Source organism: Pithys albifrons, chromosome 1 (assembly GCF_047495875.1).
Source record: "Pithys albifrons albifrons isolate INPA30051 chromosome 1, PitAlb_v1, whole genome shotgun sequence".
Lineage (NCBI taxonomy): Eukaryota > Metazoa > Chordata > Aves > Passeriformes > Thamnophilidae > Pithys > Pithys albifrons.
The window spans coordinates 452,702-465,459 of NC_092458.1; the positions used below are offsets into that span (position 1 = coordinate 452,702).

Below are 12,758 nucleotides of genomic sequence, written 5' to 3' on the forward strand. Positions count from 1 at the left end.
GCTGAGAGACAGCTGATAAAAAAATGACACATAAAATAAAAAATGAAATAAATAAACACAAAACCCCCAACCCAAAAAAACAAACAAAAAGCCCAAAGAAACAAAAGGCAGAAAAGGAGCTGTGAGTGCTGTGGGGCCTGCCCTGGCACACCCAGCTCAGAGACCCTCACCAGGGCAGTGACGCAGTGGCAGAGCTGCCCTTTTTTCAGCACTTTGCCAGATGATCTCCCCTTGCCTGCCTGCCCTGTTTCTGCAAAGATTCCCAAGGTCACAGAAGCCTAAGCCCTGCTGTGACATCAGCTGTTGGCCCATAGCACTTGCCCACTGTCCCTGGGCCTTTCCCCTTCACCAGCAGGATCCTTCCTCCCTTGCCCACCAGAGCTCTGGAATCCTCCTGGAGATGTGTAAGGTCACCTTGGCAGTATCACTGATGCCTGCATGGAAGAGCAGCATCAAGGCAACAGCCTGAGGAAAAGACAAGCCTTTGGTCTCTCCATCTCTCAGATCCTCAATCTGAGCACCTGGCAAGAAGCAAAACTCCTGAGGTACCAAGTTCTGTTGGCAGATGGTGCCTTTAGCCTGCACAGGAGGGATCTCCAATCACTGCTACTTCTTCCTTTCCCTTGGTGCAGGTACTTGGTTCACACTCAGCTGACTGAGACGCCTGCCCTGATAGATCTGGTTTCTCCTTGCCTGTTCCTAGGTAATTGCAGACTTGCACATGGAGGTTAACAAGAGATCTTGGACCTACAAGGAGCATGACAGGAAGACAAGATCCTGAGTTAAAGATGCTCTTTGCCCATTATTGGGATAATGCTGATGGCTCCTTCTGCATGTCTGCTGCTGTTCTTTAATTTCCTGAACTGCTGCACTGGGAAATCTGGGGTCCGAATGCCCAGCTCTAGCTGAGCTCAAGCTCATGAGGACAAAGATGGAAACCTTGTTATGGGCAGGTCCAGGTGAATTTAATGCTCTAGTGTCCTTCACTGGGAATGGAGGGGTCTGTCTGGAAAGAGAAGAGGCCATGAAAACTGAGATTTAAACAGGCTGAAAATAAACACCTAAGTGGGAAACTTTAACCTACAGGCTAAAAGCAACCTCTTTTGTCTCATGGGAAACAATCATGAGGTAGTTTTACCTAAGCACTATGTGCAGCTTGGATGATTTATCTAATTCTAAGATGGTTTATTTTACACAGTACCACTAAAGAGCTTTTGGAGTCCTGAGTCATGACTGTTCTGGAAGGAAAAGTTGGCAGCACTATGAAAGATAAGTACAGAAATAATCAATCCAACACAAAATCATACTGTTCAAGGTTGGACTTTTATTTAAGGCAAAATATAATCACAGCTTCAATATTCATAATATGGACATACACAGTTTGTTCTGCCACTATGAAGCTTAATATTATCACTGCTTTTAAAAAGCTATAAAATCTAGTTTCTATCATAATCTACAATACAAAACTAATACAATAAACACATTCTGAAAGATCACAGTGTTTAAAATTTTAGAAAAGCAGGGCAGGGGGCCTGCTTTTAAACAATAAGGTGCATTTCTAAAGAATCAAATCAATCTTGATTCTATGGGCCTGTACCACATCATGGCTGTGAATGGCTGTAACACTGAGAAACCAATCTATGGTGTGGCATGTACTCAAGGAACAAATATCACACATTGGAATATATTGAATAATTAAGAGTCACCAACACAAACTAGACATGAAATAATGCCATTTTAGTTCCCTGTACTTTTCATTGGTATTGGCATTCATGTATATTGCAGATACTGAGAGAAAACAGGTATAAAACAGCTATCAAATAGGGCCCTGCATATGCAAACATCCGTGGTTTCCTCATACTAAACAAAGAAGCCTTACTAACTCCATGGGACTCATGTGTAAAGAAAAGTCTGTAGGCTTGCAGTCTGGAATGATAGTTTTGCCCCTGTTTCACGTGCTTTGCATGCCTGGAATCAAGTGGAGATTCACTGCTGACATCAGCAGGTGGCATATCAGGCCCTTAAAATGAGTGCAGGAGGCTCAATCAGTGGTCAAATTAGACCATTGTTAGAGGAAATCTTTCTCTCATGTGTGGTCATGGTCATGAAGACCAAAGCAGAGTTAAATTTCTGGTCAGACAGCCTTTCTCTTCTATATGAAGTAGAAATACAGGTTTGATTAGGACCCATTTTCTATTCCCTAAGGGAGTTAATTGACTTCAGGACTTCTACATAACTTTTTCTGTGGAGTATGTATGTATAGTCACGCAGTGCTGTTGTTATCAACACACTATAAAGTGTCTTTTATTCAAATATGCAAAATGAGGTTTTTAATTAAATTGCTGCCATTCTAGTTGTACTTGACTGAAATGCCTCCACCTTTTCTTTGTGTCATGCAATGAACAAAGTCAAAGGACTCCCTTCTAACTATTAAAAATACTAATGGTGACACAACAAATCAGGAGGTTTAGTAATTCAAAGGCAGGTTGAAAAGTTGGTGTTTGTTGGCTTCTTGAATGTATTTTTTAAAACCTGCCTCAGCATTAACAGTGTACCTCACTTTTGTTCCAGGAGGCAGAAGTTCAGCCACAGACAACTCCTTCACAGGCAAACGTTTTTCAGCGTATGATGACTTTGCTGTAATGGCAATGAAGTGCTGTTCAAGGCAGCTGAAACCTGTGCAGTGGACACTGTACCACTATCTGTGCACTGCAGCACGCTGTGCTAGTCTCTTGGAAAATGCCTGTTCACATCCCTAAACTGCTGGATTGTTTTGTGGGCCCTGAGTGTTTCTGGCTTATGGCTTTGAAGTGTGTTGTTCCCCCAGTAGTGTGATTTTTGGTCATTTTCTCATTTCTTTTCAATTTAGCTTTCTGCTGCTTACTGTATTGTCCAGGACACAATTATATAAACTGAATGTCCAGGCTGTGCTGCTTGCCAGCAATTGCTCATCAGTGTAGTTCTCCACAGCAAGATTACTCTTTAAATAATCTTTAGGGCAATTCTTATTCCTGATACACTAATCTTCCTACAGATTTGAATATGCACTCATGCCAGTGATTATTCGAGGTATGCAGGAGAAGATTACTGCACCTGAGATTTACTGGGCAGACCTCAGAGATCCAAAGAACAAGGGGATATTCTCAAAATGCATGCATATGCTAAAATAGGTCACTGTTGGCATAAAACATGCAATAGGTTGGCAGATGCTGTAACTGTATGTGCAGACAACTATGTAAGTACAAATAACTGATTGCTTATCAAAGTTTCCATTTGCACATGCTGCCCCTGTACACTTCTGAATACATCAGACACCTGGATTTCGATTTTTTCCACAGTATTTTTTTAAAAAAATCAGTATTCTGATATTGTTTACATGTTCATATATAACTAGTATTACAACATCCAAATGGCATTACTCTGGCAGAGTAGCAGTAAGGGTGACCCCTTTACTTGCATTTATTTATGGATATTTCCCAGAACTAATTAAGGTGTATTTTGGAATGTTTAGCCATTTCACTTGGTTTTGATTGTCTTAACAGAATTGAGATACTAGTGAAGTGACTATGCTCCCAAGAAAATCTGTTTTATTTAATGATGTAAACCATCAGTGACAGTTGTTACCCAGTATAATCATTTTTCCTTAGCAGGTGGGAATGGCAGAGCCAGTGTGAGGAGCCCACTTGGAAGCATAAAATAATGTAATGCAAGTTAGTGGAACACCCTGCTTAAGCAAAATTAATCAATCATATTTTCAAGAACAAAAGACCTGGGGTGCTTCTTCAGCTTTCTCAAGTTATTTGTAAGTTGGGAAAGAAAGGAAGGGAAATTTAAGGCAACAATGATGCAAAGAAAGCAGATATTGAAAGCAGTGGCACAAAATGAACACATTGTTGTGATGAGAAGTTGTGAGTAGCAGGTAAAAATTAAGATATATTTTTTAGAACTATACTGTTGATAAAACTTACTGCATCTGGTTCTGTGAATCCTGAAATCAATAAATATGGATGTTACAGATCTAGTTTCCCTCAAAATTATTCCCTGAAAGTAATCTATAGATGACAGACCAAAAGTCATGAACAGTATATAGCTCCTTAAACTGATGGGCAATCTACAGCTTCACTCACAAACTGCACCACACAAACACAGGTACATCACAAACAAGCACCAATACCCACACAATGCATCCTCTTTGCTTTAACAGCATAATCAGAAATACTATTACATCACTTAAATTCTTATTGCCTATACTTTAGAAACTAAAGACAGTCAAGAAACTAATGTGCAAACATGACGTAGTTACTTGTGTTTTACACTTTGAAAGAGGACTCTAGAGTTTCTGGTAACACAGTCTTTTGTCACAGCACCATGGCAGAATCTGTTCAGGAATACACTTTTACAGTCTATTTGGGCCCAGTTTGGGGGCAGGAGAAGACAACATCCCACAGAAAATGTCTAGCAAAGGTTGCATGTTAATTTCTTGAAGCAGGAAGAAAGGAATAGAGAGAACCTTATTTTTTATTATGCTGGAAAGTGCTGACTGCTCTGCTCAGGTTACTTTCCTGTCATTGTCTTAAAAGCAACAAATAATGGTTGCAACAGCATATATGTAACAGCATATATAGTTAAAAAAAAAGAGGAGGGAAATAGATGAAAATAAAAAACCCTGCTCATTTAATGACTGGCATTCTCTGAAGAGCCCTGGCATGTATTCTGTGTTTGGAAGCTGTGACTGCAGCACATCCAGTAGCCACCTCAACCCAGCCAAGTCAGGTAAGAAAAGCCACAAAGTTCTAAGAACGAGCTCAAACTGCCATGTCTGATGAAAGAGATGAATAATTATGTTCCAAAAGTTTTACAATATATAGATCATGAGACTGAATGTTTGTATGCTGCCCTTGCTGAGGTCAGTGACCAACTCTCATAACCTCCAGAGATATGTTTGGGACTTAGGTTTCAAAAATTGTGTGGTTGCATGGTGGGGGGTTTTTGGGGTTTTTCTTTGTTGAATGGACTAAAGTATTTTCTTTCTCACCAGATTAGTATCAAATGAAGCCAAACACATGGCCTCCTATATGGAGAACAGCTGTGCAGACAGATCTGTTTTGTGGGTGCTGTTGAACACAACACAGAGCAGATCAGAGTCTCCTCTGAAAGTAAATTGGAAGGAATTAATTCTACAAAGAGACAGAGGAAAAACCACTAGAAAACTGACACTGAGTTCTTAATGTTTATTTCCTGTCACTTACGAAGAATCCCATTTAAAGAGAAATGCAAACTTGACCATTGGAAGTTAAGTATAATAAAATAGAGTGATTTTATCTACTGCTATTATGGCAATTTTTAATACATATGTGGTATATGTTACAGTATCAGCACTCTTAACTTGGTCAGAACCTGATTTATCATCCTCTAGATTTACTGAGGTTTTGGCAATGGTTTTCATTCTCAAGCATCTGCTGAGAACTAACTGGAAACAATTAAATGTCATGGCCCACTGATAATTAAAAATTAGGCACTGGGGACAAAATCAAAAGAGCATGATTACTATTCTGATATGTGTAGATTCTGTTAAGGCTTAAGTTTAGAGTTGTTTAGGGTTTTTTAGGGTGTATTTATTAAAACACTAGATGTTTTTGGGTTATATTTCTAAATAAAAGGATTAGCCATAAATGAAGGATTGCAGAAGTCTGAGTCTATATCACAGCAGAACCTATTGGAGCTCTCTCAGAGTAAGACAGAACACAGTTACAGCAGCTATTTAAATGCTGTGGCACAAATGTTACTCACTATGTGAGCTGAGTGGCATTACCTTGCAATAAAAATTGAGATTGAAAAGTTATTGACCACATTGAAAAAGTGGATAGACCAAGTTTTACCTTCCTTAAACATACATTTGATTAAAAAGGTTCCAGTTATGCAATATATGAGCCACGTGCATTAGAGGAAGCAACTAGATAAAAACCCTAATGGAGGTGGGATCTTTAAAAGTGACTTTGCTGTGCTCTAACAGAATTTCAACCTGTCATGGCAGAGCTCACACACATCTTCACTGACTCTGTGATTCAGCCTCACGTGGACACCTCTCTATGGAATTCATCCTTCTGTATGCACACATCTCACTGCTCAGAATAACCAAGTAAGTGACAATTATGTCTTTCTTAAAACGCCTTTTAACCCACAAATAATAAACAAATAGCAAATGTATATTGAATTTTAACATTTCCATTCACTAAAAGATACCTAAATTCTTGACAAACTGATACAGAAGTGCATTGCTTTATTCACTAATGAAATATGGTTATTTCTGTGAATTAATTAGAGCTGCACAGTGCAAGACAAAATAACAGAAATCCTTATCTGCAGCTCATCGCAATGCAAGCCAGGAATGGAATTATTATATTCAAATGTGGAAGGATTGCAAGACCTGGCTCCAACTTACAGCCTGATCAAAGCCTACTGAAATGAAATGGGAACTTTAATCCATTAGGCATTAAAAATAAAGAAATTGTAATCTCCTCAAGCTGAGAATGCAGGAAGAGACTGCATTGTTTGGCAGTGCATGTACATCAGCTATTTCTCTCTGAGTTCAGTTTCTAACATACTGGTTTTCCCAATTTGTCTTTCTAGGTAATTGCATTACACTATTTCCATATAAATAAAAATAAATAAATAGTAAATATATTTTAACTACAGATTTTTTCTATTTTTTAGTACAAATCTATGTAAGTGGTTTCTTTAGCTTTCAAATACCATGTCATATCTATAATACATATAAAACAGCATATAATTGCAACCTTAAGTGCTAGTGCAACTAGTATTGAGTAACCCATTTATTTCTATAGCTAAAAATCATTTGGGGCTATACATTATTTTTTGTTTACTAGGAAAAGATGCAATTTTGATTTTGTTACCAGGTTTTTCTTAAGATCAGTATGTCATCCAAGGTTTGCATTCAGTTTGCAGGGTTTACAGGGAAGAATTCAAGATTTTCCATTGTTTGAAATATGTGTGTTATTGTTCAGAAATGCTGCTCTAAGTATTTTTAAAGGAAGCTTTTGTATCCCTGAACAATACTTATCTAGCAGTGCTGTATCATGAAGAAAACATCTGCCTGCTGTATCTGTGCTACAGAACTTCTCGAACCAAGTCTTCTCCACAGCTCCACCCACCTTCCCAGTGACAGGGAAAATAGTGACAAGAAGTGACACAGTTACAGCAAGTCAGTAAAGAGACCAGCTCCTTGCCACTGACTGAGCTCTGAAAGGAAGGGTCAAATTCAGTGCTTGTTTACACACCTGAGATCTCACTTGCTGAAATGAGCTGTGAAACTGCAGCGTGAACACACAGCTACCTACAGAATGTGTTATATGCATATGAAGGTGAAAGAGCTCCAAGATACAGGTATTCCTAATACATGTTACTAAAACTAGCAGATGTGGTTTAGGTAACAAAATCCCAGATTTTGCCTTTGTGTAGTAACATCTACAACACTGTCCCCGGTCAGTGTGGTGCTTCATGAAGTGTTTTAGCAGGACTCTTTCTAAAACTAATGGATGCATCACTGCTTCTTCTTTGCATGTCCCTGCAATTCTGGTTTGCCTTTTTTCTCCTGTGTAACCGCCAAATTAAAAGTATGATAATGCCCCTTTTTCTGTCACTTGAATAACTAGATCATGCTTCTTATTACAGCTAAACATCTACCACATCAGATTCAATCACTTCCCCCACTTTTCTTTTTTTGCACTGACCCATTTTTTGTGACCATACACTTCCCTCCCAAAGCCCCAGAGTATTTTCTTTTTCACCTGACTCCCAGCTACATTAAGGCGAGCGTTAGTGGTGCCACTGGCTCCTCCCTAAATAGCCTGTCTGGACAGAAAAGTGAAACCGCAGGTGCCCTCTCCCATTGCCACCGGGATGTGGCCCTGGAGGATGTCAGTCTTTAGACAAAGACACTGAAGAGAGGAAACTCAGCTTGGTTGGGTTGCAGCAAGTCAGTCAGGAAACACACAGTTCCTGAAAAGCCTTCATACAGACTATAAACACTTTCTAATGCCCGGGAACCAGCCTTAAATTCTTCTGTAAATAAGAACTCTGCAAACCTAGGAGGGGAAAAAGAAAAAGTTTGTTATTATTTGATGTCCCTCTCTGTCTACTTACTTGTTGTTTGATAGCATCATTTTAATAACATTCAGCAATTAAAAAAATAGAATTATCATTATTTAACCTCATCTGCAAATTTTACACTATCCAATTTCCACAAGGAACTGAGGATCATTACATCTAGAAGAGACAAACCTTTGCAATCTGTACCTGCATTATGCTTGTTTAAGAGCTGTGAACTTTTTCTGATTTCTGTAAGACATGTTATTAAACAAAAACTTTTAAAATAACTTTTAGGATGCAAAAAATGTTTCATATTCATGCAACAAATTCAGTAATGCTAAAATAACTACACAAATAAAAGGTTCTCACTTCAAAGCAAATGGCTGAAAATAAATAATTACAATACCACTTTCCCTTGTTATTCTGTGCTGTAAGGAAGACAATAACAAACATTGAATACTATGTTTTTAAACATGTACAGTAAATTACAGATATATAATTAAAGATAATTGCAGCACTGTGACAGAATTTTCACTAGTCCATACTGCTTGCATCAGGACAAAAAGGAATTAATGCCACTAGCTAAACTGAACAGCTCAATGCCAAACTGGCCAAAGGTGGGAAGGACAAACTAAAAAACTGTAATAACAGCAAATCATGTCCTATATTTACCTTCCCACTTCTAGTAGAAACAAATAGCATTAAAATAAATGCTCTGAAAAAAAACATAAAAAATCATGTTTTACTCGGCTCTTGGACTCAGGTACATAACTTGGCTGATTTCTGAACTCACATCAGGATGAGAAGTGGTTGCACATGATCCCTCCACGTCCACCCCAGTTCCCTCTGAAAAAGCACGGGGTCTTGGGCAGGGAGGGAGGGAGGCAGCCTGGGAGAACCCAATGCTTCTCCTACCACAGGCAGCTTGGAAACAGGACTGCAGAGCTCCTGCAGAATGCACCTGCCCCACAACTCATTGCAACTCACTGATCACAAACTGAGCTGCTCTATAAATGTTCCCCAAACTTTCCAGTATTACCCCAAATCCAGAAGATAGGAATGCTAACCTTTGTGCCCTGTATATGTATTTTGAGTTTCCAGTGAGCCTATACAGCAGCAGGAACACATAAGCACTACCAGCCACTCCATGGCATATTCCAGGGCCCTTCTTCAACAGGCCTTTCTGCCAGGTTAGTTCTCCACAGCGGATACAAGTGTCCAGATACTGAGGCTTCTTGGATACCAGGTAAGCTTTGGCAAACAGATATGCAATACCTAGGAAAAGGGCAATGAGATTACCTTTTGAAATTAGTATGCCAAGGGTTTCATAGAACACGTAAAAAAATGAAGATTAATACACTAAAAATTGCAGTCTCATGCTCTACACTTATCAGTATTACCTCTATATGCTAAGGGTGGAGGGGGGCTTTTTAGCTGGTATGCTAAAAAGCTAATGGGAAGATGTACTTATCCATTCCCTGTCACAGGATTTTCAATATATTACTGAATTTCAGGGTTTACTCTAACATTCCCAGACTTTTATCAATTTAAAACAGCAGTCACACTTTTGCCATTAAAACAGTAAGCTCTTAGCCCTGTCCTCTACTGGCTTCAAATCCCCATTTACCTCACCTAGTTACACTCCCAGAAACACAAGGATGGCAAGATAATTGCTTGCACTGGCAACAGATAGTTTTTTACTAAATGAGAAAAAAGAACCTCACTTTTTTTTTCAGTGGAGCCCATACTGCTTTATTCTAGTTATATAGAGCTATGCATACTAACTTCTGCTTCTAAAAATAACACTATTTGGATTATTTTTAGAGGGGATTTAAATAAATTAATCATAATCTTCAACAGAGCACTGCACAGCTCAGTTCATGGTAAACTTGTAAGAATGCATATGACACATAACCACCTCCGGGGCCTACGGAAATGTTCAGCTCACTTCTGCTCTGAATCCAACATACACTGAGGTAGCTGAGAAGTGTCCTTGTAAGCTGCATGTGCGTTACTATCCAAGAACAGAGATGAGATGCAGGTTTTCCTTGGGAAGAACAAGAGTCATTAATGAATTTGTACATCTCTAAGTGTAACTTCTTCTCACTTTGGTTGAGTGTCAGTGCGTGTCTCTCCATTAACAGTTAAACCCAAGCCAAAGGCCATCCTAAAGAGACTGAAGCAAAGAGGGAATCTTCCCTGCAGGTTTCATCTCAAAGCCAGCCATGCTGTAGAAGTAATCTTTTCCTCTTAAAAATAATAAATCTTGGTAAGCAAAAGCTTAGCAAGTGTTCTTACTCCACTTCATTAGCGTGCCAATGCTACCAAGCCAATCTAGTTAGCAATAAAATTCTGTCTGGAGATTAAGCAGCAGTTTCAACATACAGCATTACTTGCCAAAACTGCTGACAGACATCAGCCTTACCTCATGAACCCAAACTAAGGATTGATCCTTTTTTCCTGAAAAGCAGTTTTATATGCATTACTTTCAGAAAAAAAAATGCCTCTTGCTAGTAAAAACTGCACTTCACATGAAAATACTCCGGTCCAGTTTATGCATTTGTCATGTAACAAGTGCAGCTTAAACTTTGATTCTCATGGTGTGAAAAAAGGTATTCTCAAGTCCTTCCCCAACCTCACAGATGTGTCTGTAGTTGTGTTCTTTCACATACTCTTTTTCTGACCAGCCATATGCTGTCTTTTGACTCAGCTGTATCAATCTTTGAGGTCTTGTCATGAATGGGAGCAAAAGCAGAAAACACACAGTTCATGATGACCAGAACTCTTTCAGCTGTGGTCACCTATGCTTTTAAGGCAGAAAACACATCTATTGTTCCAGCTGCTTCTGCAATAAATAAAACACTCTTAACTGGAAGAAAAAGTCTAAAGAGTTTGCCTGCATCTCACAGAAGGCCAAACCTGGTCAGATTTAACCTGAGATTATCATCCACACGGAATCACCTAATGTGGAAAAGCAATGTGATCAGCATCTGGCTATTCATAGCACCAATGTGAAGAGAACCTGGAGCTCCATGGCACCAGTGTACAAGCTCATTCTCCCGCTCGATCGTCTCTCCCAGCTCAGGAGGCCAATTGCTGTTCTGTTCTTGGTCCATAAGAAAATCCACACTCTGCCACACAAGCTCCTGATCTGCTGGCTGCAGGTACTCATAGTAGGAGAGCAACATCTGAAGGATTGATGAAAGCCCATGTGCTGCACCTGTATAGAACAGAAACAGTCAAATTAGAGGGAAGATTTAGGTCCTATCTCCACCTCATGGCAACCTTCCCTTGGAATTGATTTCCTTGAAAGGGCATGGTCCCTTCATCTTCTCTATGCAAATTACAATAGTGCTTAGAATAAAAGACTTCTAGGTTTGTAACATTATATTTTACTACTTCTGTCACTTCCAGTTCCTCCAGCTTTGCAAAAAAATATGAATTTTTTCTGTCACTATGATATGACTAAAACTCAGTGCATGAAGTTAAACGGAACCTGAACTGAATAGATTTCAAAATGTTATTCTTCCTGACTTGCTGGTGAATCTGGACCATTATTTTGGAGTCTTTGTTGAATGCAAATCAAAACTGAGCCATAAATGGGTGTTCTGAGTTACTGACAGTATCAACTAAAACCTGAATTTCAGTGCAAGAACTGTCTGTACCCACCAGGGTCTGTGGCACACACCACTCAGTGACTTCTCCCTGTGCTCCCCTGCCAGAGAACTCGTCAATACATGCAAATCAGTCTCACACTTTCTGCAGTGTGATACTGTACCTTGAGGACCCTGCCAGTGGCTTTTCACCACTGCTTCAGAGGAGCTGCAGCTAAAGCTGCTCTTGATGGATAGGACCTGACCATGTGCCTGAGTTGCACTGCTATGGCCAAAATCGCTCTGCAAGTTCCTGAATGGCAACAGCAGCTTACAAATAACATCCCTGACAGTTCCCTTGGGTAACCTGCTCCACACAAGCATGGGCACCACACCTCTCTCTGCCTCCACCTGGCAAGGCAGATTTACCAGGGCAGAAGGGAGAAGAGGGAAGGATGCTGCTGCCTGCTGCTCCCCTGGTGCACCTCTTGTATTCCCCAGTGCTCAGCAGTATCTGTCCTTCCCTCCAGCTCTTTGTCCTCCTTAGCAGTTTTAGGAGGTTGGATGGTCCCAGCTGATCAGGAGAAATCCCACAATATAGGTTTCGTGTATTATATTTCTGAAGTGCCTGGTAGCTCAGCATCTACACACAGCATCACTCTCAAAGTTGTCAGTGTGATTTACTCACCAAGATACTCTGTTCCATAGTAGGAGTACATGAGTGGGAATGGTTTCCTCTTCTTCACTGCATACTGTTTTCCTGATTCTAGTATGGCCAGGCAAATAGATTTTATTTGTGCTGGGGTCAGCACCTAAGCAGAAACATCAAACAAACATCAAGTATATTATAATAATTTCATTTTTTAGGACATTTTTCAGGACTCTACTTTTTGCTGGTGTACAAGACAAAATACTGCCTTTAATCTTATGAACATGCTGCGATGTACATAATTATTAAAAGTTCCTTACATAACACAGTCAATTTACATAATTTTTGGTAAAAACAGGAAGGGAATGTCAAATCTTTAGCTGCACAGATGAGGTGAAAAAAGGCCC

General features: G+C 39.6%; 1 protein-coding gene across 1 annotated transcript in view; it reads right to left on the bottom strand.

Annotated features, from left to right (window-relative positions):
* Positions 1–1,314: 1,314 nt before the first annotated feature.
* The window catches only part of LANCL3 (LanC like family member 3), a 38,087-nt gene continuing 26,643 nt past the window's right edge, over positions 1,315–12,758 (bottom strand). The window contains exons 2-5 of the mRNA XM_071558099.1: positions 12,391–12,514; positions 11,132–11,329; positions 9,177–9,384; positions 1,315–8,105 (exon numbers count right to left, since the gene is read on the bottom strand). Coding sequence (XP_071414200.1) covers positions 7,946–8,105; positions 9,177–9,384; positions 11,132–11,329; positions 12,391–12,514 — 690 coding nt within the window. The 3' untranslated portion in view covers positions 1,315–7,945. The remainder of the gene's footprint in view (positions 8,106–9,176; positions 9,385–11,131; positions 11,330–12,390; positions 12,515–12,758) is intronic.